General features: G+C 60.7%; 1 protein-coding gene across 14 annotated transcripts in view; it reads right to left on the minus strand.

The window, feature by feature from the left end:
• Window positions 1–24,730, minus strand: part of BCAS3 (BCAS3 microtubule associated cell migration factor) — a 463,099-nt gene that overhangs the window by 10,876 nt on the left and 427,493 nt on the right. For 8 of the 14 annotated variants that reach the window (XM_084861664.1, XM_084861665.1, XM_084861679.1 and 5 more), the window contains 2 exons: window positions 8,170–8,337; window positions 1,709–1,774 (listed from right to left, as the gene is read on the minus strand). In XM_084861664.1, the coding sequence (XP_084717790.1) occupies window positions 1,709–1,774; window positions 8,170–8,337 (234 nt within the window). The remainder of the gene's footprint in view (window positions 1–1,708; window positions 1,775–8,169; window positions 8,338–24,730) is intronic. The other 6 variants (XM_084861666.1, XM_084861680.1, XM_084861677.1 and 3 more) reach the window with 1 other exon arrangement.

Consider the following 24,730-nt stretch of genomic DNA (forward strand, 5'->3'; position numbering starts at 1 on the left):
CTTTATGGGAGCTTCTTAATAAGTCGGGGCATTTTCCCTTTGGAAACAAACTGTCCTGCGAGCTAATGACTCCGAGCGGGTGTGGATGCTGCCCAGAGACAAAGGGGGCTGGGGAGGGACGGCCAGGGCCGGGGCAGGTAGGGGAGAATCTTCCAGCTTAAACAGAGCTCTGTGGGGTGGGGGGTGTCAGGCCAGCTCCACGCAGCCCCGCGCTGCTCACAGCATCCCTCCCCCGGAACCAGGACCCAGGGCCGAGCAGGCGCACACACAGGCGGTGAGAGCCAGCCGACCCGACGGCGCCGACCCTGCTCTAACAGAGGGCACCTGGGCGCATGGCTCCAGCGGGCAGGCCTCGGCTTAGCGGTGGGTTTGATTTCTCGGTGGCATTGGTGCCAGGCCCACATGCGGGGCACCTTCATGCAAGCAAAGCAGGCTTTAAGGAAACGAACCCAGTTCCTGGTCCAGTCACCCTAGCCCAGCGGCCGGCAAACGGCGGCTCGCGAGCCACTCGAGGCTCTTTGGCCCCTTGAGTGTGGCTCTTCCACAAAAGACCACGGCCTGGGCGAGCCTGTTTTGAAGACGTGGCGTTAGAAGACATTTATGTTTTAAAAATGTGGCTCTCAGAAGAAATGTCCATCGTTGTACGGTTGGTATTTGGCTCTGTGGACTAACGGGTCTGCTGACCACTGGGCTAGGCCAAGTCTAGTGAAGAGAATGACAGGCGGGGGAAGGGGAGGCGGGGGGGGCGGGGGATGGGTAGGAAGGGGAAAGTCTCTGTTGCCCACATCGGGGCCCCAGCTGGTGCCCCTGAGCCCGCGCTCCGCCCGGGCTGGGCAGAGGAGCCCAGGCCCCGTTAATGCCTCGGGGCCGCCGACGGGGGAGTGTGCGTGGGGGGGGGGGCGCGGATGCCCGCGGCGGCGGTGGAGCCTTTGTGCTCCCTCCCGGCAGCCCGGCGGCTGGTGCCCGCCCGGATTCATTATTCAGTCCCACTCGCTCCGCGCGCCCTGCCATTTGCTCCTCCAGGAGGAATAACAAATCTAGAAATGCAATTCCACTCTGCTGTATTAAGATATTGATCCGCCTGCGCGGGGAAGTGCATTTGCTCGGCGGCGCTCCCTCCCTCCCTCCCCGCGGGCGGGAAGGGGTTAACCGAATGTTTATCACGAGGCTGGCTTCAGAGTTGAAAGTAATGTGATCAGTAATGAATTTTGTGTTACATTAGGTTGTATAAATGGACAGACAAGCGCAGACAACAAGTGGCCAGGAGTCGGGGCTAATCTAATGATGTAAAAATAGAGACAGCACCAATTATACGAGGGGCCAGCTCCAGGCTCCTGCAGGGACTGCAAATGAATAGGTACAAATCAGATTACCCACTAATAGACGCACTACAAGAGGGGCAGTCAATGGTAAATGCATTAGGGCCCGGTGACCTCTCTGCTCTGCACAGCAGAATCCGAAAATTTGACTTCCATCTCGAGAGCGGGGGGCGGGGAGGTGGGCTGCTCAGAGACACTCTTGTTGGGTGAGGCCCAGTGACGCTCCCCACCCCGAACCCCTCGGCCCCGTGGCCGGAAGGTGCCTCCTGCCTGGGCCGACCTCTTGCCCTCAGGCCAGCGCCTCCCGGAGCCGGAGGGGCGGCCCTCTCCCGGGGCGAGGGGCAGCGGGACGCAGCCTCGCACGTGGGCAGAGACGGGAAGTTACATACCAACACACTTCACAGCCACGTGCCTCTCAGGGGTGGTGGATTTTACTGCTACGTCAAGGGCTGTGTCTGTATCGGAAATAAAATACGTCTTTAAATACCGGACCTTTAGGAGAGCAGCAAGAGCCGACCGAGATCGAAGGGGGAGGCATCAGCCTCTGGCTGGACCGTGGAGAGCCGGGCAGGGGCTGTTCGCGGTCTGTCCCGAGGCACAGCACAGGGAGGGGGGCCGCACATTCCCATGGGCTCACCTGCTGCCATCCCTCCCGCTCCTCCTCATCCTCCCGCTCCTCCTCCTCCCCCCCCCCCCACTCCTGCCCACGTCCCGCCTGCCGCAGGGGCTGAGGAGCAGTGAGGATGTGGAGGCAGAGCCCAGAGCCGGTGTCCTGGGCCGCCCCCCAGGTGTTCTCCCCCCCTCGGGCGGAGCAGCCGGGCCTGGAGCTCAGAGTGGCCGTGGGGCCGGGCTGCTGAGACGTGGCTCGTGGAGATGTGCTCAAATGCACCGACGCCCGCTCCCGGGCAGCTCGGCTCCCGGGCAGCTCCTCGGGCTCAGGGGATGGATAAAGCCTCAAACCGACTCTCCACGCCTTCCCAGCGCCAGCCCGCGCCCAGAGGGAGGCAGGGGCGCTGGTGGGCTCAGCTTCCCCCACGGCCCCGAGGCCTGTGCCAGTCACACCGTCCACGTGGAGGCCGAAGAGGACGGGGTGTGCGGTCACGTGAGCACGGGGGCCGGAACGGAGAGTCATCCCAAACAAATGAAGCGACTGGATGGCGGTTCTCCCCAAACTCAGCCAAGCCCTCGGAGGTTGTGGAATCGCAAGCTATTGAGCTACACAGAATAAAACGTGTGTGTGTGTGTGTGTGTGTGGGGGGGGGTCAGGGGAGGTCGGTGAAGCTGGGGGGAGGGTTCTGCCAGTGAATGTGTAGGTGTCTGCTGCAGGGGCTGCGGCCCGGGGGCTGGGCTGGGACAGAGAGAGAGAGAGAGAGAGAGAGAGAGAGAGAGAGAGAGAGAGGGAAGACATGGCCCAGGATCTGCTGTGCATGCTCAGAAACGCCTCCTGTTCCCTCCAACCGGACCGGCGTGGCTCTGCCTCCTCTGTGCAGCGCCCTCCCTGCTGTAAAGCGGAGGCCTGGGCTCCTCACGGGCCAGAGGCTCCTGCACAAACGCAGGGCGGGCATCTAGCCATCCATGACTGTGCGCGACTTTGCTCGGGTCTCACCCTCCCAGAAAGGTCAGCGGCCGAAGGTGGACTCCCTGGCCGCGGAGGATCGGAGAGAAACCCTCCCCTTTGTTAACCATTGACCTCCTCCACGTCGCTGGAGGACGGCCTTACCTGGGGGTCCCACCGCCCCTCCCCTCCCTGTGTCCAAGCCTGGATGTTTTCTACGGGAGTCCCTGCCGCTGTGCTGGGGAAACCCCTGGGAAGGGGACTCGGAAGGCTCACCCGTGAAGTCACAGGCGCACACGCTCCTTGTGGACAGAAACCAGCATGTTTTGGTTAAAGAGTTCAAAGTAGACTTTGGGCAACTACAAGATGTGCAGAGGAGAATGAGAGAGAGAGAGAGAGAGAGAGAGAGAGAGAGAGAGAGGGAGAGAGACACTATTGACCTGGACTCAGATCTGAGAACTGCCTGAAAGGAACCAGCAGCGTGCCTTTTACACACAGTGATTTGGCCCAGGGCTCTGGCTGGCTTCGCTGGCCTCTCAGGAGCCACCAAACCCCGTTCAGTCACTCAGCGAACATTAACCGGTGGTGCTCAGCGTGGCTCTCCTCCCCGAGCTGGGCAGGGAGGAGGCTGGAGGTTGGAGGTAAGAGACACAGTCCCAGAAGCTGGGTGGGGGGGGGGTGTAGGTAAGATCACTGCCGGGGCAGTGGGGCTGAGGCAGGGGCCGAGGGGCCCCCAGAGCTGGGCCTCCCCCGCGGCGTGTCGGAGGGCACCGGCCACTGCCGGTTAACGGCAGAGGCAATGCCCGCTGTTGGTCCGGGGCCCAGTGTCCACAGGAGCTGGTGCAGGAGCTCAGCGGAGACAGAGGGGCGCTTGGCTGCTTGGCCAGAGAAAGCGTCGCCGAGGGGCTGAGGTTGGAGCTCGGTCTAAGCCGGTGGCTGAGCAGAGGGGGAGGGAGCAGGCAGGGCAGCAGAGGCAGGGGAGCGGGTGGCGCCGGGGATGCTGGGACACGGACAGGCGGACAGGCGAGGATGTCTGCGGGAAGGCGGTGGTGGGGAGCCAGGAGGGAGGGTCCTTGTGGACGGGGAGTGGGAGGAGGGATGGAGGAAGGCCTGTCGGGGACTTGAGAGGGGCCTGGGCTGCAGTGTGTGGGCCTGGGCACCTGTGAGTCCTGGTTTCCCAACGGTAGATAGTGATTCGTCCACGTGTTGTGAAAACAAGTTAGCTGTTTGTGACATTTCAGTAAAAAGAAAAGAGAAAACAGAAAGTCCTAGAATGCATTGCTTAGCATATCCTATTGTCTTGTGCAGGTTTTCTAAATCTGGGCGAGGAGATAAATGTACTCCTGACAGCAGGTCTGAGGCAAAGAGTGAGCCGGCAGCGTGACCCCCACGAGGAACTGCTCTGGATGGAAGAGAGTGTGTTCAAGAGACGGCAGACCGAGAAGACGAAGCCTGAAGGAGAGTGAGCAGGGCTCCCGGACTGCAGGAAGCCACAGCCACAGGGAAGAGACGGTCCCCCTGGAGAACTGACTGTGAGCTCCTCAGTCACAGCAGCAGCAGGAGGCGGCCTGCCGCACAGACGAGCCAGGAGCACGTGAGACAGCGGGCCAGGCCCTGCGGACGGGGCGGGGCTTGTGCTGCTGGACGTCAGAGAAAGCGGAAGGCAAAGGCAGGTGTAGCTCAACAGCGATGGAGTTCATGTCAAAAGAGAAAACGTACTTTATATGTATCCAGGTGTTCATTAAAGTTTGGGAGATATTTGGTTATATCTTTACCTCGTCACAAAACAACTGGAAAAAGTCAATGTTTTGCTTATTTAAAAAATCCTACTTTCCTGCAAAAGGCAATTTTGAAAGGAATGTCTGCTAAGCAGGAATTAGTCAAGCTATTCCGAGGGGGGTGAGCGGGAGGGGAGGGGGCTGTGGGAGCCGGCATTCCAGGCCCGGGGAGAGGCATGTGCAGGGGCCAGGCAGGCGGGGGGGCACGTGTGCCTGGGGAGCCCCGGGGAGCTCGGCTTGGCCGGAGAGAGGGCAGTGGCTGGTCGCGAAGGCTGTGGACACCATGAGGCGGACGCGCCCAGGAGGACAGGGCATGGGGAGGGCAGTTCCAGCTGTGCATGCAGAGATGTCAGTGGGTGACCCTCTGGATGGTTCTGGAGACCAGGAGAGAGCCAACGGGGAGCTGACTGGGAAGTGGTCAGTTTACAGACGGCATTAGGGGCCTCAGTAGCAGTGGAGATGCCCTGTACCGACTGAGGGACAAGAAAGGGGCTGAGACGGGGCCCCGAGAAACACACTGAGGGCGACAGATGGGGAAAACCCAGGGCAGGAACCGAGAAGTAGCCCGAGGCAGAAAGCGAGCCAGGAGAGCGTGGGAAAGCAAGATCAAGGTCACGGGGTGCGTGCACAGGGCCAGGGCCGGGGCGCAGCGGCTTGACGGACGGTGTGGAGGTCAGCCGGCGAGGGGCTGCGGTGGCTGGGGGCGATCTGGGGGCAGAAACAGGAGGGACATCTAGGGTCTGAGTGCGGGAACTCAGGGGGTTTCCTCAATGACGACCACCACTGAGCCATTGTCTGAGCGGGAGGGACACGATGGCGGGGACGAGATTTGAGGGAGGAAAGTTCGAAACAGTGTCCATGAAGAGGGAAAGAGACTGATGTCAAGGTGATGGACGGCGAGCTACGTACTCCACTAAATAAGCGGCACGTTAAGTCCTGCTAAATAACTAGCAAGTCTATGAAAAAAAAAAGTTAAACGTTAAATCCACAAGCTCTTTGAGGACTGGAGACCTGGGGAACCGCTAAGAGGATGAAAACAGACGGGGCGGTGCCAGGACGGCTAGCGTCCAGGTTGGATGGAGAATCCCCTCCGTCGGCAGTGACTGCGGACCCCCGAGGGGCCGGACACGGCTCCGGGCACCGGTGTCGGCTGCAGAAGATGAGTGCTGCCTGAGACGAGGAGAGGTGGGTGGCAGGGACACACAGGGCAGCCAGGCTCACCGGAGAGGGGAGACCACCCAGGGGCCGGGGCACCCATCAGACCGGTTTGTGATTCTCCTTCAGCAGCCTCAGGGAGAGCAGAGTCCGACTGACCTCCATTTGGAAAATCCTGCTGAATGGGGACGAGGGGAGCGTGAGCAGGGGCGGGGGTGGGGGAGGAAGGAGGGTAATGATGTTAGCGAGAAAGCAGGCCGGCCGGTTACTGTGGAGCCGGATGGGCGAGCCGCACACGTGACCTGATCAGACTCCCTGGTCGGCAGCCGCCACAGAGGCCAGAGCCAACGCCGCCTCAGAGGTTCGCGGGTTTTAACGCAGACTTTCCGGTGGGTGACCCGGCGGGGCTCTGTGGGGCCTGGGATTCCGCACTCCTAATCAGCAACCGGGTGCCACTAATTCCTCATCGGGTTCATGGGCCCCTCTGAGCAGCCAGGTTTGGAAGGGCTGTGCTGTTCGGGGTGGAGGGGGGGTGGGGAGGGAGAGCGGAGCTGCCCTGTGGGACAGCTCACCGGAGGCCGGGCGCTGGGGTAACGAATAAACCAATCAGCCGATGTCACCTTCTCAGGAATTCTGCTAGCCCCGTGGTGGGCAAACCGCGGCTCTCGAGCCACACACGGCTCTTTGGCCCCTTGAGTGTGGCTCTTCCACAAAATACCAAGGCCTGGCGAGTCTATTTGAAGAAGTGGCGTTAGAAGAAGTTTAAGAAATTTTGCTGTCAAAGGAAATGTCAATCGTTTTCCTATTGGTATTTGGCTCTGTGGACTAACAGTTTGCCGACCACCGGGCTAGACGACGGACATGCTGGCAGCTTGAAATTGAATGAGTTTTTAAGCGACGGCAACCCCCCAATGTGACAAATTAGGGCTTTTTCCCCGCTTCCCTGCAGAGAGCCGGGCGTTAAACATCTACCAGCCAGTCACTAGCTGACCCTGTCGGAGAGCGGGGCATGCTGGGTGCTGGGCTGCAGGGTCAGGGGTCGGGAGAGCATGCTCCATGCAACCTCGGTAAGAGGCCAGCAGGCCCAGGGGCTGCACCAAAACCGCCAGCGCCTCCCAGAAGGCTGCAGGGACCGGCCGTCTCTGGTCCCTGACAGGCACACACCGGCTGTCACCCTAGCCCAGTGGTCGGCAAACGGCGGCTCGCGAGCCACATGCGGCTCTTTGGCCCCTTGAGTGTGGCTCTTCCACAAAATACCACGGCCCGGGTGAGGCTATTTTGAAGAAGTGGCGTAAGAAGAAGTTTAAGTTTTAAAAATGTGGCTCTCCAAAGAAATTTCAATTGTTGTGCTATTGATAATTTGGCTCTGTGGACTAAGGAGTTTGCCGACCACTGGGCTATCCTATGCACCACCCACAGAAGCAGGGTTGCGGGGGGAGAGACAGAGAGGCTGCTATGGCCAAGGGTCACTTGCCAGACACTCTCATCCCCCGTGGCCCTGCCCGTCCCCGGCTCTCTCTGGGCAGCAGGGGACGGGCAGGGGTGTTCGCTGCCCCGTCCAGGCGGGACGGCAGTTCGAAGCCGTGAGAGGCGGCTCTCAGCAACGCAGAGGGAAGCGGGCGAGCTCCCGCCATCTCTGCGTCACTCGCTGGCCTTGCTCACCGGCACAGGGTCCACGGAGACCCGAAGACTCCGCTCGGGGACAGCTGGGGGGGGGGGGGGGGGGGGGGGACAAGCGATCCCTCTGCCCCAAAGGGTGTCTCCTATGGTTCTGACCCCTGGGCCATTCAGTTTGAATTTCCTCTCTCATTTCTTCTTCTTCTTCTTTTTATTTGTTTATTTATTTTTTTTAATTTCATGAACCTGCTTAAGGCCACACAGTCTCCCTGGGGCCCCAGCCGCCTAGCAGATGGCTCGCTGCCGGTTTTGCTCCGTTACTGACTGTCTGCGCCCGGCTGACGTCCCCCGCTGAGCGGAGGCCCCTCCGGCCCGCGTGCTGGCTGACCAGGAGGCCGCTGGCCGCTGGGAGGCCTCGGGCCTGGCAGGAGCAGGCGCTGCCGGAGCAAAGGCTGCGGGAAACCTTAGGGCCCTTCCCCTGGGGGAGGCGTCCTCCTGGGAGCCGCGGACAGCATGCTGCGTCCCTGACCACCTCTGTGTGAATCATGGCACCGAGGGGGGTCCGTTCCCCCGGGAACTCCCCTCCACACGGGGGGTCCCGCTGCTGGGAGCTTCCCCAGGGGCCGGCGATCAGAGCTCACTGAGAACAAGCCGTGAGCACAGACACACGCCCTCGCCCGCCACGGGAGCTCCGCAGCGCAGGCCCCGGGTGGCCGGCCCCGCGAGGGGCGCGGAGCCACGTTACCTGTTCCGGATCCCACCGCGTCCCGGCTGGGCGACTCGGCCATGGCGTCGGCGAGCCGCTCCCGCAGGCCCTCCTCCGTGTGCTCCAGGGAGGACATGTGCCGCAGCCCGAAGCCCTCGGGCCAGCTCCCGCACACCTCCAGCAGCGTCACGCTCCGGTCGAAGGAACCTGCGGCACACGGACAGGGCGCTGTCAGAGCCCCTGCTCTTCGTCCCCCCGCCGCCCGCCCCCCCGCCCGCCCGGGGGGGAGGAGAGAACCACTGTGGGCCCGGGAAGGGCAGCTCGGTCGGTTAGAGCATCGACCTGATACGTCAAGGTCACAGGTTCGATCCCCAGTCAGGGCACATACAAGAATCAACCAATGAATGCATCAATAAGTGGAACAATCAGTCAGTGCTTCTCTCTCAAACTTAGTTAAAAGACACACACACGCACACACACATGCACACGCACACCATGAATGTGTAGGATAGAAAGCAGCATCTATGCCACTGGGTCAGAGTGTGGATCTCCAGGAAATGGAACTCTATGATGTCGCTGGGTGAGTGGTTTCTCAGCTGTTTTCTGAGCAGCGACAGGGTCCCTCTGGAGCCTCCGGGGATGGCTTCAGGGTCTAGGGGGCCCCTCAGGTCTGCCCTGATCGCTGGCCAGGCCTAGGGACCACGTCAAGGGCATTGAACCTCCTTCCCAGGTTGAACCCCAAACACCTCTGTTTGATACAATACAGCTTCCCTTAAGACTCATTTAAAACAGGGGTCATAAAGCTTAAAGTTAAACGTTCTAAACCACTATACCCCATACCACACCTTCTCATTTTGCACCTGAACGTCAGAGAAGTTATGGCCCCAAATCCAACAGCTGACCTGGTTCAAGAACTCAGCTCTCCGTTATTACCACGTAATAGCTACCTACGGTGCCAGGTGGGCCCTGGACATATCAGGGGGAACACTGGGTAGAGGACATGATGGTCCTGATCACATGAGAGAAACAGAAGCAGAGAAACAGAAGCCTGGAGCAGACGGACGGATTTCAGAGGGAAGATGAGGGTGGGATGTGGGTCGGGAGGGATGAACTGAGGAACTCCCATGCATCTACACCAGCCCATGGACACAGACAGTGCAGGAATGAAGCCCAGAGGGGCAGGGGCGGGGAGGAGGGTGTCAGTGGGGAAAAAAAACAAAGGACACATCTGTAATACTTTCAACAATAAGGACAAATTAAAATAAAGATATCCTATATAATAAAAGCCTAATATGCAAATTGACTGAACGGCAGAACAACCGGTGGAATGACCGGTCGCTATGATGTGCACTGACCACCAGGGGGCAAACTCTCAGTGCAGGAGTGCCCCAAGCCCGCAGGCCCCAGGCCAGCCAAGGTGGGTGCCAGCAGTCCCCACCTCCCCTCCCCCATTGCCTTGCTGGTCACCCTGCAGAGGGAGGGGACCGGCGGTGGCAGGCAGCAGGGCCAGTGAGCAGGCGGTGCCGGGCTGGCCAAGGTGGGTGCGAGCGGGGTCCCCACAGATCAGCCCGGATCACCGGCCAGGCCTAGGGAAGCTACCCGTGCAGGAATTTTGGGCACCGGGCCTCTAGTAAATAACAATAATAAAATAAAGTGTATGATTGTCTAATCACGATGTCGTGTACCTGACCCCAGTACAAAACACTACTGGACGTAAACTGTCATTGAGAAAATATGAATAAAAGAACTGAGACCTCTGCTGCCCGGGGACCTCATTCTGCCCCCCGCCATCGCCTCCCGGCCGCCGAAGGCTGAGCACCCCCGGGGCCCCGTGTGGGGGATGCCCGCGGGAGCTGGGCGACCGCCCCTTCGGCGAGGATCTCCCTCAGCCTGACGCTGCGCCCGCATTCCGAAACGCGCGGCGGGCGCTCTGCCGCGCGCCAGGCCCGGCGCTCACACGCACGCTCGCTGGCTTCAAAGCCCCGCTCACACCCTCCTGCTTTGTTATGCGGCATGTCCTCCGCGGGAGCTGACTTCACCCCTGCCTCCTGGAAGGAGATTACAGCCCCGCGATTAGGTAACCGAATCCACGGCATTTATGGGGCCCGGCTCCTGCCAGCGCCGCCGGGAAGATGGGGGGGGGGGGGGAGAGAAAAAATGCAAATGCCAACGCTTCCCCGAGTTAAAAGGACAGGCAGCGCACACTCCTTATCGGGCCTCGCCGCTCCCCTTTGATCAGCCGTCAGAAACTATCTCCCCGCGGCCGCGGGCCCTGGGCAGCGTCAGCCACACTCCCCGCCACTGACAGGTGGTAATAGAGAGGGTGCGAGCCCGGCCCCGGCAGGCGGCCCTGCCTCTGATAGCGGCCGGCACCGCGGCGGTGACCGTCCGTACGCTCCGTCCGTCAGCAGAGAGGCCGATAGCCCCGCGCCCGCCCGCCCGCCCAGACACGGGCCCGGCCGCCGGCCGCCGGCCCGCCGGGATCTGTGTGTGTGGCAGGGGTCACCCCGGCTCCCGGATGTCATCGGCCACGCCGGGCTTTGATTTATCTCTCGCCTGATTGTAGGGAGAGAATGCCTGGTGCCGGGGGAGCCGGGAGCACGTGTGCATGTGTCTCCCCGAGAGGAGACCCAGCTGGGGCGCAGGTTCCCCCCGGACGAGCTTCTCAGGGAGGACCCCCGGGGGAGGAGCTGCCCTGGAGAAGGGGACCAGACGTCCCGCTTTCGGCGGGCCAGTCCCGATTCTTGTTAAGAGGTCCACACTCTTGTTAAGAATCGGGTCTGTCCCGCCAAAAGCGGGACGTCTGGTCACCTTACGGTAGCACCTTCTCTGACCATCACGTAGGGCCAGGACGTGGGTCTGGGAGCCAGGCGCCAGGAGATTGGGGGGGGGGCTCTGAGTGACAGCCCTCTGAGGGCCCGCCCTAGGCCCAGCCCACAGCCAATGCTCAGCCAGCAGGGCACCAACCCAGAGGTGCCCGCCGCCCAAGGACACACACAGGGACTGACGACATACACCCTCCCCTCTCCCTGAGCAGAGTGAGGCTGGTCCCGCCCTCTCCTTTCCCGACTCCGGAGCGGAGCTCATAACTCCCGGTCTCCAAGGAGGGCAGAGGTGAAGCCAGGCTCCTCCTGCCGCGGCCCCACTCCCGGCCGACACGTTCAAGGTCTGAAGTATCGCTGTTTCTCCGAGGGGTCTGCCTGGGAAATCAGGCCTCATGGTCTCCAGAGGGGGAAAAAAACAATGACATGTGTTGCCGAAACCGGTTTGGCTCAGTGGATAGAGCGTCGGCCTGCGGACTGAAAGGTCCAGGGATCGATTCCGGTCAAGGTTGGTTGCGGGCACATCCCCAGTAGGGATGGTGCAAGAGGCAGCTGATTGATGATTCTCTCTCATCGATGTTTCTAACTCTCTATCCCTCTCTCTTCCTCTCTGTGAAAAAAAAAAAAAAATCAATAAAAATATATTAAAAAAAACACACAACAGTGAGAGGTGGGCGCTCCTGCTCCCCGGACGGTCAGGCCTGAGGCTCCTGCTCCCGGGCAGTCAGGCCTGAGGCTCCTGCTCCCCGACAGTCAGGCCTGAGGCGATGGCTCTCTAAGGACAGAGACGGCCCAGAGCCCGGGGCAGGGAGGGGACGGCCTTTCCCGCCTCCATTCACAGCGCAGGCGCCTGCTTCCGGGAGGCGCCCGGTCAGGGGGGTGCGCCCCGTGCTCGGAGGGCAGGCGGGGGAGCGGACGGCAGGGCCGAGAACATCGGAAGCCCAAACGCCAGCAAACGAGAGACGCCCGCCAGAGCCCCAGCAGAGGGCTCCGGAGAGGGCAGGGCCCGGGGCGAAGGCCAGAGGCGCCTGGGAGACGTTCAGAGACGCCCCCACGGCCGCAGGAGAGAGAACGGTGAGCGGGCGGACGTGGACAGGGGCCTGGGCTCACGCGCAGGCTCCCACACACGCTGGCTGCGAGGCTCTGGGCCAGTTCTTTCCCCTCCGGAGCCTCCGACTCCCCACCCACAAAACCAGCAAACAGCCCGGCCCTGCGGGGCTGGGGTGGGGATGCACCAGGGGCAGTGCCCGCACACGGGGAGGGCTCTGCCGCCCTGGTGGCCTCGCGTGGGCGTGGGCCGTACGGGTGAGAACAGCTTTATGCCACTCGATGCATCAGCATCCATTTCCACGGTCACAGTGACCCTGCGAGGTCATGCGGGCACTACCCGGGGGCAAGCTCTGCGCCAACCCGCTACCCCCCTTCTCGGGAGATCCCGAACACAGGCTCCTCCTCGTCAGCCTGGCGCTGCCCTGCGGGGAGGGCTGTGGGCGGAAGCACGGGGCCCTCCTCACTCATTCTGAGGACCGGCCCGCCAGCCAACGCCGTTACCAAGCCCTCCCGCTGCCTCCGCCCCCGGTCCTCGAGGATCACGGCGCCGTGGACGAGCCCTTCCGCCGGGCGGAGGCCGCGCGGGAGAAGGAACACGAGAGCAGACCCGGTCTCTCCTGGCGCGGGCGCGGACGGGAGGCGGCGGGCAGGAGGGCGGAGATATTATACAACGTCCCCCGAAGGCCATCGGTGGTCCCGCTTCCGTGCTGGAGTCCCGGCAGAGGCCGCAGTGCCCCTCCCCCGCCGGTGCCAGCGAGGCCGGCAGGGGAGCGCCCGGGTCCGCCCGCCCGGGGTCCGGAGGCCAAGCCCCGGGAGGGCGAGGCCGCCTCCGAGCCCTCAGGAGACCGCGCACCGCGCCCGCGTTGTCGGCACGGCCACCCGCCATCGGCCGCCGAGAGGCTCCGTCCCGGCCAGCCCTGCGAGTCCCCTGGGGGCTGGGCTGAGGGGGGGGGGGGTTGAAGGGTCAGTTTCGAGGGGAGAAGACACTTCGTGCGGGCTGTTTGCGAAGCACAAGACACACGTACCAGGAAGCAGAGATCGCTCACTGAGGCCCTGCTCCGCTGTTTACGTTTATGATTTCAGTTAACTCGCACATTCATCAAATATTGATTAGTGTCCACTCCGATACGCGTCAAGCACGGCACCGAGAGGTTCGGGGAGACAAAGGGAGCCAGGAGCATAATAACAATAAAGCCCTGGGCCTCTGTGCGCGCCGGAGAGCCGCCGTGATTGCCGCTTCCCAGATTTACGTTTTCCGAGGCCGGGAGAGGGGAGGGTGGGAGAGGGGAGGCCGGGAGAGGGGAGGCCGGGAGAGGCGGGGCCGGGAGAGGCGGGGCCGGGAGAGGCGAGGCCGCGCCGGGTCTCCGGTTCGGAGAGTAACGGTCTCTCCCCGGTGCCTCCTGGGAAGCCGTGAGTGACTATCCCGGTGACGGCGAGCGCTCGTTCAGAAAGTCGGGTTGTACAAAAGGCTCTTTACCTTTTGGGGTGAAGCTGACGAAAGCTATGAGCTTACCCCCAAAATGTGTGTTTGCGTGCATAACATTAGGTAAGCAATTCCGGGGTGCTTACGGGTCCCTCCAGGTGAACGAGATCTGCCTTTTGGCGTTAGTCGCATTCTGCCTTCATCATCTCACGGTCAGCTCGCTCAGAAGCTCCTGTGGGCCGCATCCCCTTTGTACCCCGGGCACCACGTTTGTGGACCGATTCTGCCCATCGGAGATACGGACAGGTCCGTGCGGGTCAGCACCCACTGGGTGTGGCCCCAGAGCCAAAACCTCGGGGCCAGGACTGGGAGGAATGAGATGGAGATGGGCAGAGAAAGGAGTGAGAATCCAATAGGAGGAAGGAAGGAGGGAGATGAAACCCAAGCAGAAAACAATGTCAAAACATCGCGCTCCTGCACTTATTTGCGATCCGCGGTTCTGGGCACGGGAAGAACCCGGGCGGTCTGCACGGAGAGCCAGTCTGGCAAGGGTGAGCCCGGGCATCCCGCTTCCCGGCGCGGCCTCCTGGGCGGCAGCTCCCAGGGAGACACGGCCAGGCTCTTGGGTTTCACTCGCCCGCCGGGGCGCCGTGACAGCTGGCAGGCGGGCAGCGGCCGGGCAGCGGGGCTCCGAGGACAGGGTGGCGGGGCGGTGGGACGTTCCTCCGCGCTGATAGCGTCTAATCACATCCGGACCGTGGCACGGCCTCCGCTCGGCATTCATCAGGCTCGGCCCGGGAGCTGGAGTGGACAAGATCCTGTTGATCAGATTTCCAGCCACCGGGGAGGCCAGTAGCAAGAGCAGCATTGTACTTAAACCAGGCTATTCAGGAGGTAAGCCCTTCTCGGCGAGCGCTCACGGTAATGACGATGTCCACACTGCCCGGCCAGTGCGGCTCAGTGGTTGAGCGTCAACCTACGAACCAGGAGGTCAGGGTTTGATTCCCCGTCAGGGCACATGCCCGAGTTGCAGGCTCGGTCCCCAGGGGAGGCTGTGCAGGGGGCAGACGATCAATGATGCTCTGTCATCATTGAAGTGTCTATCTCTCTCTCCCTTTCCCTTCCTCTCTGAAGTCAATAAAAATATAATTTTTAAAAAACAACAATGCCCACACTAACTAAGAAATGACCCCGGGGAGGGCTCCTTTCTCCACAGGACAGGTTGGGTCATCAGAGCACAGGCCCAGGAGTGAGGCGTCCTTGGTTGCCGGGTGTGGCTGCGGGCACATTTCACTACGTACGTCCACATGCACTATGTCACCACTAACAGGAAGTGGTTCACTGAGGGAGGGCGGGACAACAGGAGGACCCCTCCTGTCCGTCTCGGTTCTTGAGGGTGGTTCCTGGGTGACCGTGACCCACATGCACAGACACGGGGCAGAGCACGGGACTCAGACCCTGGCAGCAGCTTGTGACCCAGCCTGCCTACCGCTCACCCAGCCTGTGCCTGGACCACGGTGGTCCTCGATTCCCCGTCTGGCTCTGGGGCTTGGGTTCCGGGGGGAGGTCACTTTGAAAGGATTTACTAATTCAGTTGGGAAGCAAGAGAAAGGAAAGGTACCCACAAAGACGAAGATGCTAACGTTGGTAAGCCAGGAGCTGCCGGTGTCCCCGATGTGGTGGCACATCTGTCCTCAGGCCCTCATCGGCCAGCGCACCAAAGGGGGTGGCCCGGGAAGGGGAGCTCAGCAGCAATGGGGACGCCAAGAATCTCCGTGCAACGTAACACGGAGCAGTCATTTTCCCATTAACCCGGACTTTACAGGTTAGGACGCAGATTTGTAAATCCAGACATCTGTGTGGAAACGGGGATTCTCCCGCTAACTTTTCTGGGTCTTAATTTCCCCACTTACCACACGGAGGAAAAAAATGGGTGACTCTCACTTAAGGAGTCCAATGACATAGTTTCAATGTCATGTGCAATAATACACGAACAGGGTGACGGTGACTGTATCCTGGGGTAAAAATGTACCAAGTTGCATTTCCTTATGAACCAGATAATATAGTCAAGCAGTCACACCACAAGAGTCTAAAACATTTTTTATAAAAACATAATTAAAGGCACTTGGCAAGTAAAAGGCCCGGGTTCCAATGCCATCCCCTGCTCCTGTCTCATTGGGTGACCTTGGGTAAGTCATGTAGCCTCTTTGGACCTTGGCTTTGTGACCTGCCGTAGCGGGTTAAATGGCGGCCCCCTAATGGACACGTCCATCTCAGGATGCGACCTTATTCGTGAGTAGGGTCTTTGCAGATGGCATTGAGGACCTCAAGATGAGAGCATCCTGGATTTAGGGTGACTGGTGTCCTCAGGAGAGAAAGGAAGGGGCGATCCTGGACACGGAGGGAGGAGGCCCCGCAAAGGCGGAGGCAGAGGCCGGGCTTATGCCGCGGTGACCGGCGGAGGCACCCCGGGAGCCCCGGGAGCTGGGAGAGGCACGAGGAATCCTCCCCTGGAGGCTGAGGAGGGAGCGGGACCTCGCTGACGAAACCCCCGCCTCCAGAAACCCGAGGGGAGGAATTGCTGTTGTGGTGAGTCACCAAGTTTGTGGTGATTTGTTATGACCTGAAAGCCAGAGAGACAAGCATTTGCCTTCTAGGGCCGTGCGAGCCCCTGATAAGACGTCCATGGAAAAGGCACGGGGCCTCTCACACACACAGGATGCCCGGGGCTCCGCGCGCTCCTCGTAGGGGCTGTGGGATTCTGGGAAAGGACTAGACAGTGAAGGAAGTGCCTGAGGACACCTCTAGGCCAGATGACAAGCAGCTCGAGGAACTCCATCCCCAGAGCCGAGTGGGTCTGTGTCATCACCCGGCAAGGGCCTTTGTGGGGAGGCACCACGTCTGAGGGGGCATGTGTCCCTGGCACTTCTCTGAGGACACCTGCAGGGGGCACAGGAGAGCAAGGGGGAGTGGCCTCTCCGCTCTGAGGTTGGGTCCCTTATGACATCTCAGCTCCCTACATGCTTTATTTTATTTTATTTTTTAAAAATATATTTTATTGATTTTTTTACAGAGAGGAAGAGAGAGGGATAGAGAGTTAGAAACATCGATGAGAGAGAATCATCCATCAGCTGCCTCCTGCACACCCCCTACTGGGGATGTGCCCGCAACCAAGGTACATGCCCTTGACCGGAATCAAACCCAGGACCTTTCAGTCTGCAGTCTGACGCTCTATCCATTGAGCCAAACCGGTCTCGGCTCCCTACATTCTTTAATGAAGACACAAAATCATACTCCACTCAGGCAAGGACGACCTGAGACGGGCTGCTGGTGACGGGACCGGGACTGGGATGCACTGTCTTAGGGCGACTTGGCGATGTGCCTTAGGAATGTTTGCAAAGTAGGCTCACTCCTGACCTGGGAACGCCAGCCACCTCCAGCAATCCAGCCCAAGCAAGGAACCTTAGATGCCAGCAGCCCTTCACCCACAGGGACGAACATAGCCTCACCATGAGGTATGTGTTAAGTAAACTATCCTTCCGGCAGCGGAATATTATGTAGCCACGAAAAACGATGTTTATGACAGGAAATTTTGGAGAGAGAATGGGAAACTAAGAAAGCAAAACAAAAGTGCACCGTTAGCATCACCAGACCACGTGCAGGAAACACGAAAACCATTTCAAACGGCTCACGACAAAAGGTGATTCACTGCGGCTGCCTCTGTGTGGTTGGGCTATAGGGGACTCTTCTGTTTGCTCCTTTCTATGTGTTTCCTGAAACTTCTGTCATCAGCATGAAATAAACATTCGGAAAAAGCGGCGAGAGAAGGAGAACAAAGCCCCGTGGCAGACACCCCCCTGCTGGGACCTGGGCAGCAAGCCCCTGAGAGGCGTTTGGGGGGGAGGTCCGGCTTCGCAGACTGCCCCTGGACCAGCCCCCGGACCAGCCCCGCGCCTGCCTGGCCGGGCCTGCGGCGTGACTCTTCCCCCGGTGGCCCGGCCGGCCGCATGCAATGCTGACTCCTCCCCGTGCCCATCTGACTTCCTTCCTCTGAATCACATCAGGAATGTGCACCGACTTGTGTGAAAAACGTCACAAACAGGTCCAACTCTCTCCCGATTCCACCCCTCAGATCAGAGAGGGCCAGGGAGCAGCCCTGGGAGGAGCTGGTTTTTATTTCTTGAAGAGAGAAAGATAGAGAGTCAGAAACATCGATGAGAGAGAACCATCGACCAGCTGCCTCCTGCACACCCCCCACTGGGGATGTGCCCGCAACCAAGGTACATGCCCTTGACCGGAATCGAACCTGGGACCTTTCAGTCCGCAGGCCGACACTCTACCACAGAGCCAAACCGGTTTCAGCAGGAGTCGGTTTTTAAATCAAGTCCCTTTGCCTCACCTTTGTCCCTGCCCTGCCCCCTCCCGTAGCTCCTCTTCCTTCGGTTAAACAGGACACAGTTTCCCGGGGGACACCTCTCCCGACTGTCCCGGAAGGCCTGAGCCCCCCCACGCCCTCAGGTCACTGAGCAGGGCCCGCTGCCTGCCCCTGGAGCCCCTGCAGGTCCCAGAGGAGAATTCCCACCGGCTCCGCCTCCGACTGGCCCAGAGGTGCCTCCGCCAGGAGGGCCTCCCAGCCAGGCCGGCCTGGCATTTCCCAGACGGATCCTGAGACCCGTTCCGCCTCGGCTGTACGCCTGGTGCAGCCAAGGTCTCACCCTGCCCTTGTGGGAAGGCAACCCTTTGCAGCCAGACTGCAGACCACGCCGACATGCCCTCAGGATGCTCCGCCTGCTTCTGCGGGCGGAGAGAATGCACACACACATGCACGCACACACACGCACACATATGTGCACGCACACGCACGCACACATGCACGCACACACACACGCACACACACACGCGGTGACAGGAGCCCCACGGCAAGGCCAGAACACACCGTGCCCTCAGAGAAGCAGCGCCGCCTCGGAGGGAGACACTGCACGGAACAGCATCTCTCCCGGCATGCGCACACACACACGCACACTGGGTTCCCCAGGACAGTGTCCAGCTCCCAGCGGTCACTTCTCCCATCAGATCAGACGCCAGAGAGGGCGAGGGAACTCTCCTCTGTGTTCTGTCCATCGGGTGCCGGCACGGCCCCTTATGCGCATCACCTCCCGGTCATCACCCCCAGCGAGCCCATGCGGTCGGGGCTGATGGCCGTTCTACAGACCGAACACCAGAGACGGAGAGAAGGGACATCTCTGTTCAGATGACGCCACCAGGGGTGTGGCCAGGATTCTGCTTCCAGGCTCCTCTGGCCCCAAAGCCTGTCCTCTCCCCGTGAAAGTTCCCGCTGAACTGGTTTGGAAAATCGGCCACGGCACCATAAGGGGGTCTTCAGCTCAGTCTCCCCTCTCCAGGACTGTAAAGTGGTCCCTGCTGTGGGGCTGTGAGAGGGCGGTCGGGGTAAAGGAGGGGCGATGCCCTGTGTGTGTGATCGCCCTGAGGTTCCGGTGCTCACACAGAAGCCAGATCGGAGGCTCCCTGTGGCGGCCTGCACTCCGCTCCATGCCGGGGCCACTCACAGCGAAGGCCCCGGACCGGCGGCCCCTTGAAGCCCCTCGGGCCCCCCCAGAGGGACACCCCAGAGGCTGCACTGGGTTCAGGTCCCCGGGGACCTGTGAGCTCACAGACCTGGACCTGCCGCTGCCGCTGCCCACCCTGGCCCATCCCCCAGCACTTCCAGCTGCGGCCCCTTTGGGTACATGTGGCTCTGGCTGCTCATTTGCAGACAAGGGCTGCGACCTAACTGCTCATTTCCAGAGGGGACAGACATGGGCTGCGACACAGGCAGGAGCGGAGGAACCCTTGGTCTCCCCGGTCAGCTCCGTTCCATCCAGCGATGGTTCAATTGCCTCTCCTCCGCACCCTGCGCAGGACGGGCGGGATGGGGTGTCCCTGCCCTCTCCCCTCCGCCTGGCTGCCTACGGGAGAGCATCTCCCCGGCCGGGAACCCTGGCGGGCCTGTGAAATGGCCACCTTGTCAGTGAGCGTGAAAAGGCCCAGTGACTGTCGCTCCGGGGTCTCACTGTGGCCACGGCGGGCGCTGTGGTAAAGCAGAGCCCAGAAGGAGCCTGGAGCGGGGGTGGGGTGGGGGTGGGGGGGGGTGAGGGGTGGGGGGGAAAGGAGGGGCCAGGACTCCCTCCGCTCCTGCTCCGCTGGGGCCAATCAGGATGTTATTCATTTCCCTCACGGAGAAGGAAGTTCAGAAAGGCCAGGAGCGCCTGCCTCCTGTACCCTGTCCCTGAGCAAGAAATGCCAGTCCCTCCTACGAGGAGGAAGCAATATATTTTCTGACAGTCACAGGAGGTCTCCGGGCCTCCCGAGGCCCCTTGGTGCCGGGGCCCCCCCCAATGTGGATGACTCTGCACTTCCTCTGACCCAGTGTGTACCCTAGGTCCAAAGATAAAAGGATAGGTTTCTGCACATGCACACACATATACATACAAGCGTGTGCGCACACACACACACACACACACACACACGCGCGCGCGCTTACACACACATACACACGCTCACAACCAAGGTACATGCCCTTGACCGGAATAGAACCTGGGACCTTTCAGTCCGCAGGCCGACGCTCTTGGCCTTATTTTTGTATTCGCAGAGTCTAGGAGAGGCCGTGGAGGAGACGGTTCACGTCCCAGGCTTTGGGGTCCCTTTTCTGTCACTTCATAGTTGCATCGTGTTGAGCAAATTAGCTCGCTCTCCTGGCTCAGTGTATACATCCACGGAGTGGGAGTGACACACAACCTTCAGGCCGAAGCCAGCGTGCTCTGCGTAGGGCCTGGCACACACAAAACGCCGTAAGGCCCCCCCATCCCACGGTCCCCCCAAAGACCCGGCGCAGCTCTCCCGTCTCAGAAGGAAGCCGAGGTGCAGAGAGACTCTGCATCCGGCCGCCAGGCAGGACCCCGGGGCCGGGATTTCAGGCATCTCATAGCTCATTCCTTTCAGGCGTTTGAAACAAGTTTTGTCCCTGGTTTTCCAATCATGCTAAAGTGATCTGACAATAAGAGGAAGTGCTCTCTTCCACCGGGGAATACAAATGTTCTTTGTGAATGACATCACCTCTTCCAGAGAGCTATCTTATCAATCAGGAGAGCTATCTTATCAATCAGGAGAGCTATCTTATCAATCAGGAGAGACGCTGGGAGCTCCCCACCCCCTCACCGGGCACTGCAGACCTGCTAAGTCAGAGGGGACTGTGGCCCACACACACACCACCGTCACCTTCTCAACAACCACCGCCGAACGCGGAGAAGGTGCGCTGCCCAGGTGTGTGACCCAGCCAGCACCCTGGGCCTTGTAATTCACTGACCTCCACACCCCAAGGACTTTGACCTTCATTCCAGCAACTCACTCCCCTGGATCTTGCAGTTGGCACTTCTGGTATTGTAAGCAAGAAATCCCACCTTTTTGATCATAAAATGTCCTATCAATATGTGTCTATTTCTCTCACTTCCTTATTTTTACCAAGGAGGCGCCTGTGCCCCTCCCCATCACCCCAACCCACCGGCTTCCTCCTGGTGACACCTTTTCACCGTCCAGCCCAGCGTTCAGGGCTCACAGGCCCAATAACACCCTCACTGCCCCCTCCCTGCTGCCCCGGTCTGCCCGCCATGCCTGCTTTGCCAGCCGCGCCCGGGGATGAGCCCTCCGACCATCTGAAGCCTCCGTCCTTCTCCGGCTGCTGAGCTGCAGCGGAGAGAACCGCACACGTAGGACACACTTTCCAGCCAGGCCGTCCCTGCTCCTCGGCCTCTCTCCCCCACTTGTTCCCCGTCAGCTCCCTCCTGCACCCCCCTCGTCTGAAACCCCCACACCTGTCACAGCTCTCCCTCATTCCCAGCAGATGCCTGTCGACTAACTGCCTTTGGGATTTCCTTTAGTTCTTCCTGTGAAAGATTCAGAAGTCCATGCATCTTAGAGTGACCTCCGTGAGGGAGCGACAAGCAGAGAACAGGCAGGCGGCGCGGGAGGGAAGGCCCCTGAGACGCCAGCCAGCAGGATGGGGGCGTCGGCCGGAGCCAGAGGACAGCGCTTCCCGCCTGGAGTTTCCCGCTGAATACCTTCTGGGGTGTTTTTGTCTTTTTATTTTTTATTTTTTGTCACTTCCGCTCCCCATCACAGAGCTGGTGCCGTTCGAGGCTGAGTGGCATCCGAAGGTGGAAGGAAAAGATGATTATAACGGCCGAGTGAGCCCTGCCCCCGGCGCTGGGTTATAATCCAGATTACCCTGTGCCGCCTCCAGGAGAGGAGGGACAGAGCAGTAGCCATTCCCGTGAGCTCTGCACGCAAGTGTGTGTGCTTGCGTGTGTGCTGTGTGGGCATGTGTGTGCTGTGTGTGTATGTGTGTGCGTATGTGTGTGTATGCTTGTGTGTGTGTGTGTGTATGCTTGTGTGTGTGTGTGTGTGTGTGTGTGTGTGTGTGTGTGTGTGTATGTCTATTCCAGGAGCCGGAAAACACCTGTCCAAAGTGATCAAGCAGCTGCTGCAGCGATGCCACGACTCTCTGCCACGGGTGCCGAGTTCCGGGCTGACCGGGCGCCACGCCCGCTCCCCGCACCCTGTCCTTGTCCCTCTCGTTAAGCACCACGAGCCTCTTCGTGGGCCTCCAGGGAGCGGAGCTCCCTCTCCTCTGCGCCTCTCCCTCTCCGTGCCCGGGCTGATGACGTGAGCAGAACTTCCGGGCGGGCAGCCCCCTGCCGCCCCTCAGGCAGGTCAGGGCCCCGCAGTGCCCTCCGAGCCCCCGGAACCCACATCGCCACAGCACACCTCGGGGCACTGCTGGTCCGCCTGCTTCCCGGCTAGAACATGAGCCCCCCAGGGCAGGGAGACCGTCTCGTTCTCTGTGGATCCCACCTTCTCTGACGTCTCTGACCGGAGGGAACCAGGGGTTTTAGACTTGGGCAGAACACAAATATCTACCGGTGCCGAGATGGGAGAAAGTCCTGGCGAAGGGGAGGCTGGGCCCAAGAGGGACCCTCTCTCTCAACCAGGGCTGATGCCGTAGGTTTCAGTGCAATGGCTCCAACTCAGCACAGGGTCTCGGATGAAGAGGCCCGTGTCTCTGATACAGTGGAAGCAATTGGAAGGAGGGTGGACCTCTAAGACCAAGAGGATCTGATGCCAAAGGAGGATGCAGGCAGGTGAACTCGGGTTTCTCTGCGCAGCTCCAGGAGGCTGTCTCAGCTGCGGTGCCCAACCGGGCTGGAGCCGGAGCTGGAGCTGGTCTGGCCTGCGCCCTCAGCCTGCCCCCCGGGCCCCTGCTGTCCGCTCAGCACTGCCACTCGCCTCTCTGAGCCTGCCCGGGACCTCCTTGCCAAGCAGACTTCACCTGACGGACGATACCCAGGCCTGCACCTAGCCAGACCCCCGGTCCTTCTGAACGAGCTGACCTCACTGACCCGGCACCAGACAGAGCCCCGGGAGAGAAAGGGGGTGGGGGAGGCAGGGCCGACGGAGAGGATGCCTGTGGAGGCCGCAGAGCTGAACCGAGCGGAGCACTCTGCTACAGACCTGCTCTCCCCGTCCCAGGGCTAATGCCCAGCTGGCGCCGCTCTCCGGGGAATTAAGCTGCTTTTGACTCAGACGGAGGATAATCACAAGTTCCCAGAGGATGCACTGAGAGGGGAGCGGTCGGGAGAGCTCTCCGGTCACAGGCAGACCTGGCGGAGGAGCGGCAGGGGGATGCAGGTCCTGGTGCCGCCCAGCTGTTTGGCACAAACCTCTGCACACGTGCCCTCAACCAGGACTCCTCGGCGGGGCTCCCCGGCAGAATCAGCACGGAGGGCAAGCCCTGTCCCAGATCAGAATCTGGGTTTCCGCGGCCTGAGGCTGGGCCTGGGCACTGGGGTCGCCTCGGAGGCACGCCCTGTGCCTCACCCCGGGACCCGGGACCAGGTCGGGGCCGTGTGCCTGCCTCGGCCAACGTGCCGCCGACCAAGGACCCTGGCAGAGCGGACGGGGCAGGGCGAGCAGAGAGAGGGCCCCACGCCGTCCGGTTTGCTCCGTTAAACTGGTGCCGGGCACGGATCGACCCTCCCCAATCCTAATGTAAATACCTGTGTTTTCCGACGGTCTTAGGCTCTACAGCAGCGGTTCTCAACCCGTGGGTCGCGACTGTAGCAGAATTAGTTATGAAGTGGCAACGAAAATGATTTTACGGTTGGGGGTTTCGCCACAACGTGAGGAGCTGTAGGCTGAGAGCCACGGTTGCAGGGTGTGAAGGAATGTTCTCGTTTTCCTTTAAAAGAAAGTCTCCTCACGCAGTCCGCTGGCTCTCCCGTTCTCCTGTTTGCTCCTCTGGCCTCAGACGCCCAGCACCTCCGCCCCCGTCCTCATGTTCAGCCGAGGCCGTGTCACTGCCCCCAGGAAACGGGAGCCATGGGGAGGGAATTTAAGTCCCATGGCTGCCTCTGCCCTCCCACCCGATTCTGAGGGCAGGCCCCTCCCTTCCCCCCACCAAGCTCAATCCGGCCACCTAAGCACTAGCCCGGTGGTCGGCAAACTCGTTGTCAGCAGAGCCAAATGGCAACCGGACGACGATGGACATTTCTTTTGAGAGCTAAATTTTTAAAACTTAAACTTCTTCTAACTCCACTTCTTCAAAACAGACTCGCCCAGGCCGTGGTATGTTGTGGAAGAGCCACACTCAAGGGGCCAAAGAGCCGCATGTGGCTCGCGAGCCGCAGTTTGCCTACCACGACACTAGACCCCACAACCGCATGTCATCATTATGTTAGTGCTTATTAGAAAAAAGGAGGAAGCTCTTGACCCTACATCCTCCTCTGGCTCCCACCCCAGGCCTCTCCTTCCCTCCAGACTCCTAGGAAGAGGGTCTGGACCGGCTGCCCAGACTTTCCTCCCTCTCTGCCTCCCTGTCCGTCTGTGAACCCCATCGGGGCGGTGCCCCCGTCGCTCCCCGGAAGCTGCTCTTCCAGAGAGGGTGACCCTCACGCCCTGAGCCCACAGCCTTTTCCCGGTTACCATCCGGCCTGACCTGGCGGCGGGTGAAGGGTGCATCTGACAGCTGGCTCCCCTCTTCCTGGGGCTTTCAGGTGCCCCTTCACCTGGCCTCCCTCTCTCCTCTCTTGCTGCTACGTCTCAGATTTTTTTTTTTGCTTTTACTCATCTCTTCAACCTCTAGGTCAGGGGTCCTCAAACTTTTTAAAGTGGGGGCCAGATCACGGTCCCTCAGAGAGCTGGAGGGCCGGACTATATGAACTACTAATTCCTACTGTAACACCTCGGCTGCGCT

The sequence above is a fragment of the Pipistrellus hanaki genome (genome assembly GCF_964339955.1).
Source record: "Pipistrellus hanaki genome assembly, chromosome: 16".
In the NCBI taxonomy this organism is placed as follows: Eukaryota; Metazoa; Chordata; class Mammalia; order Chiroptera; family Vespertilionidae; genus Pipistrellus; species Pipistrellus hanaki.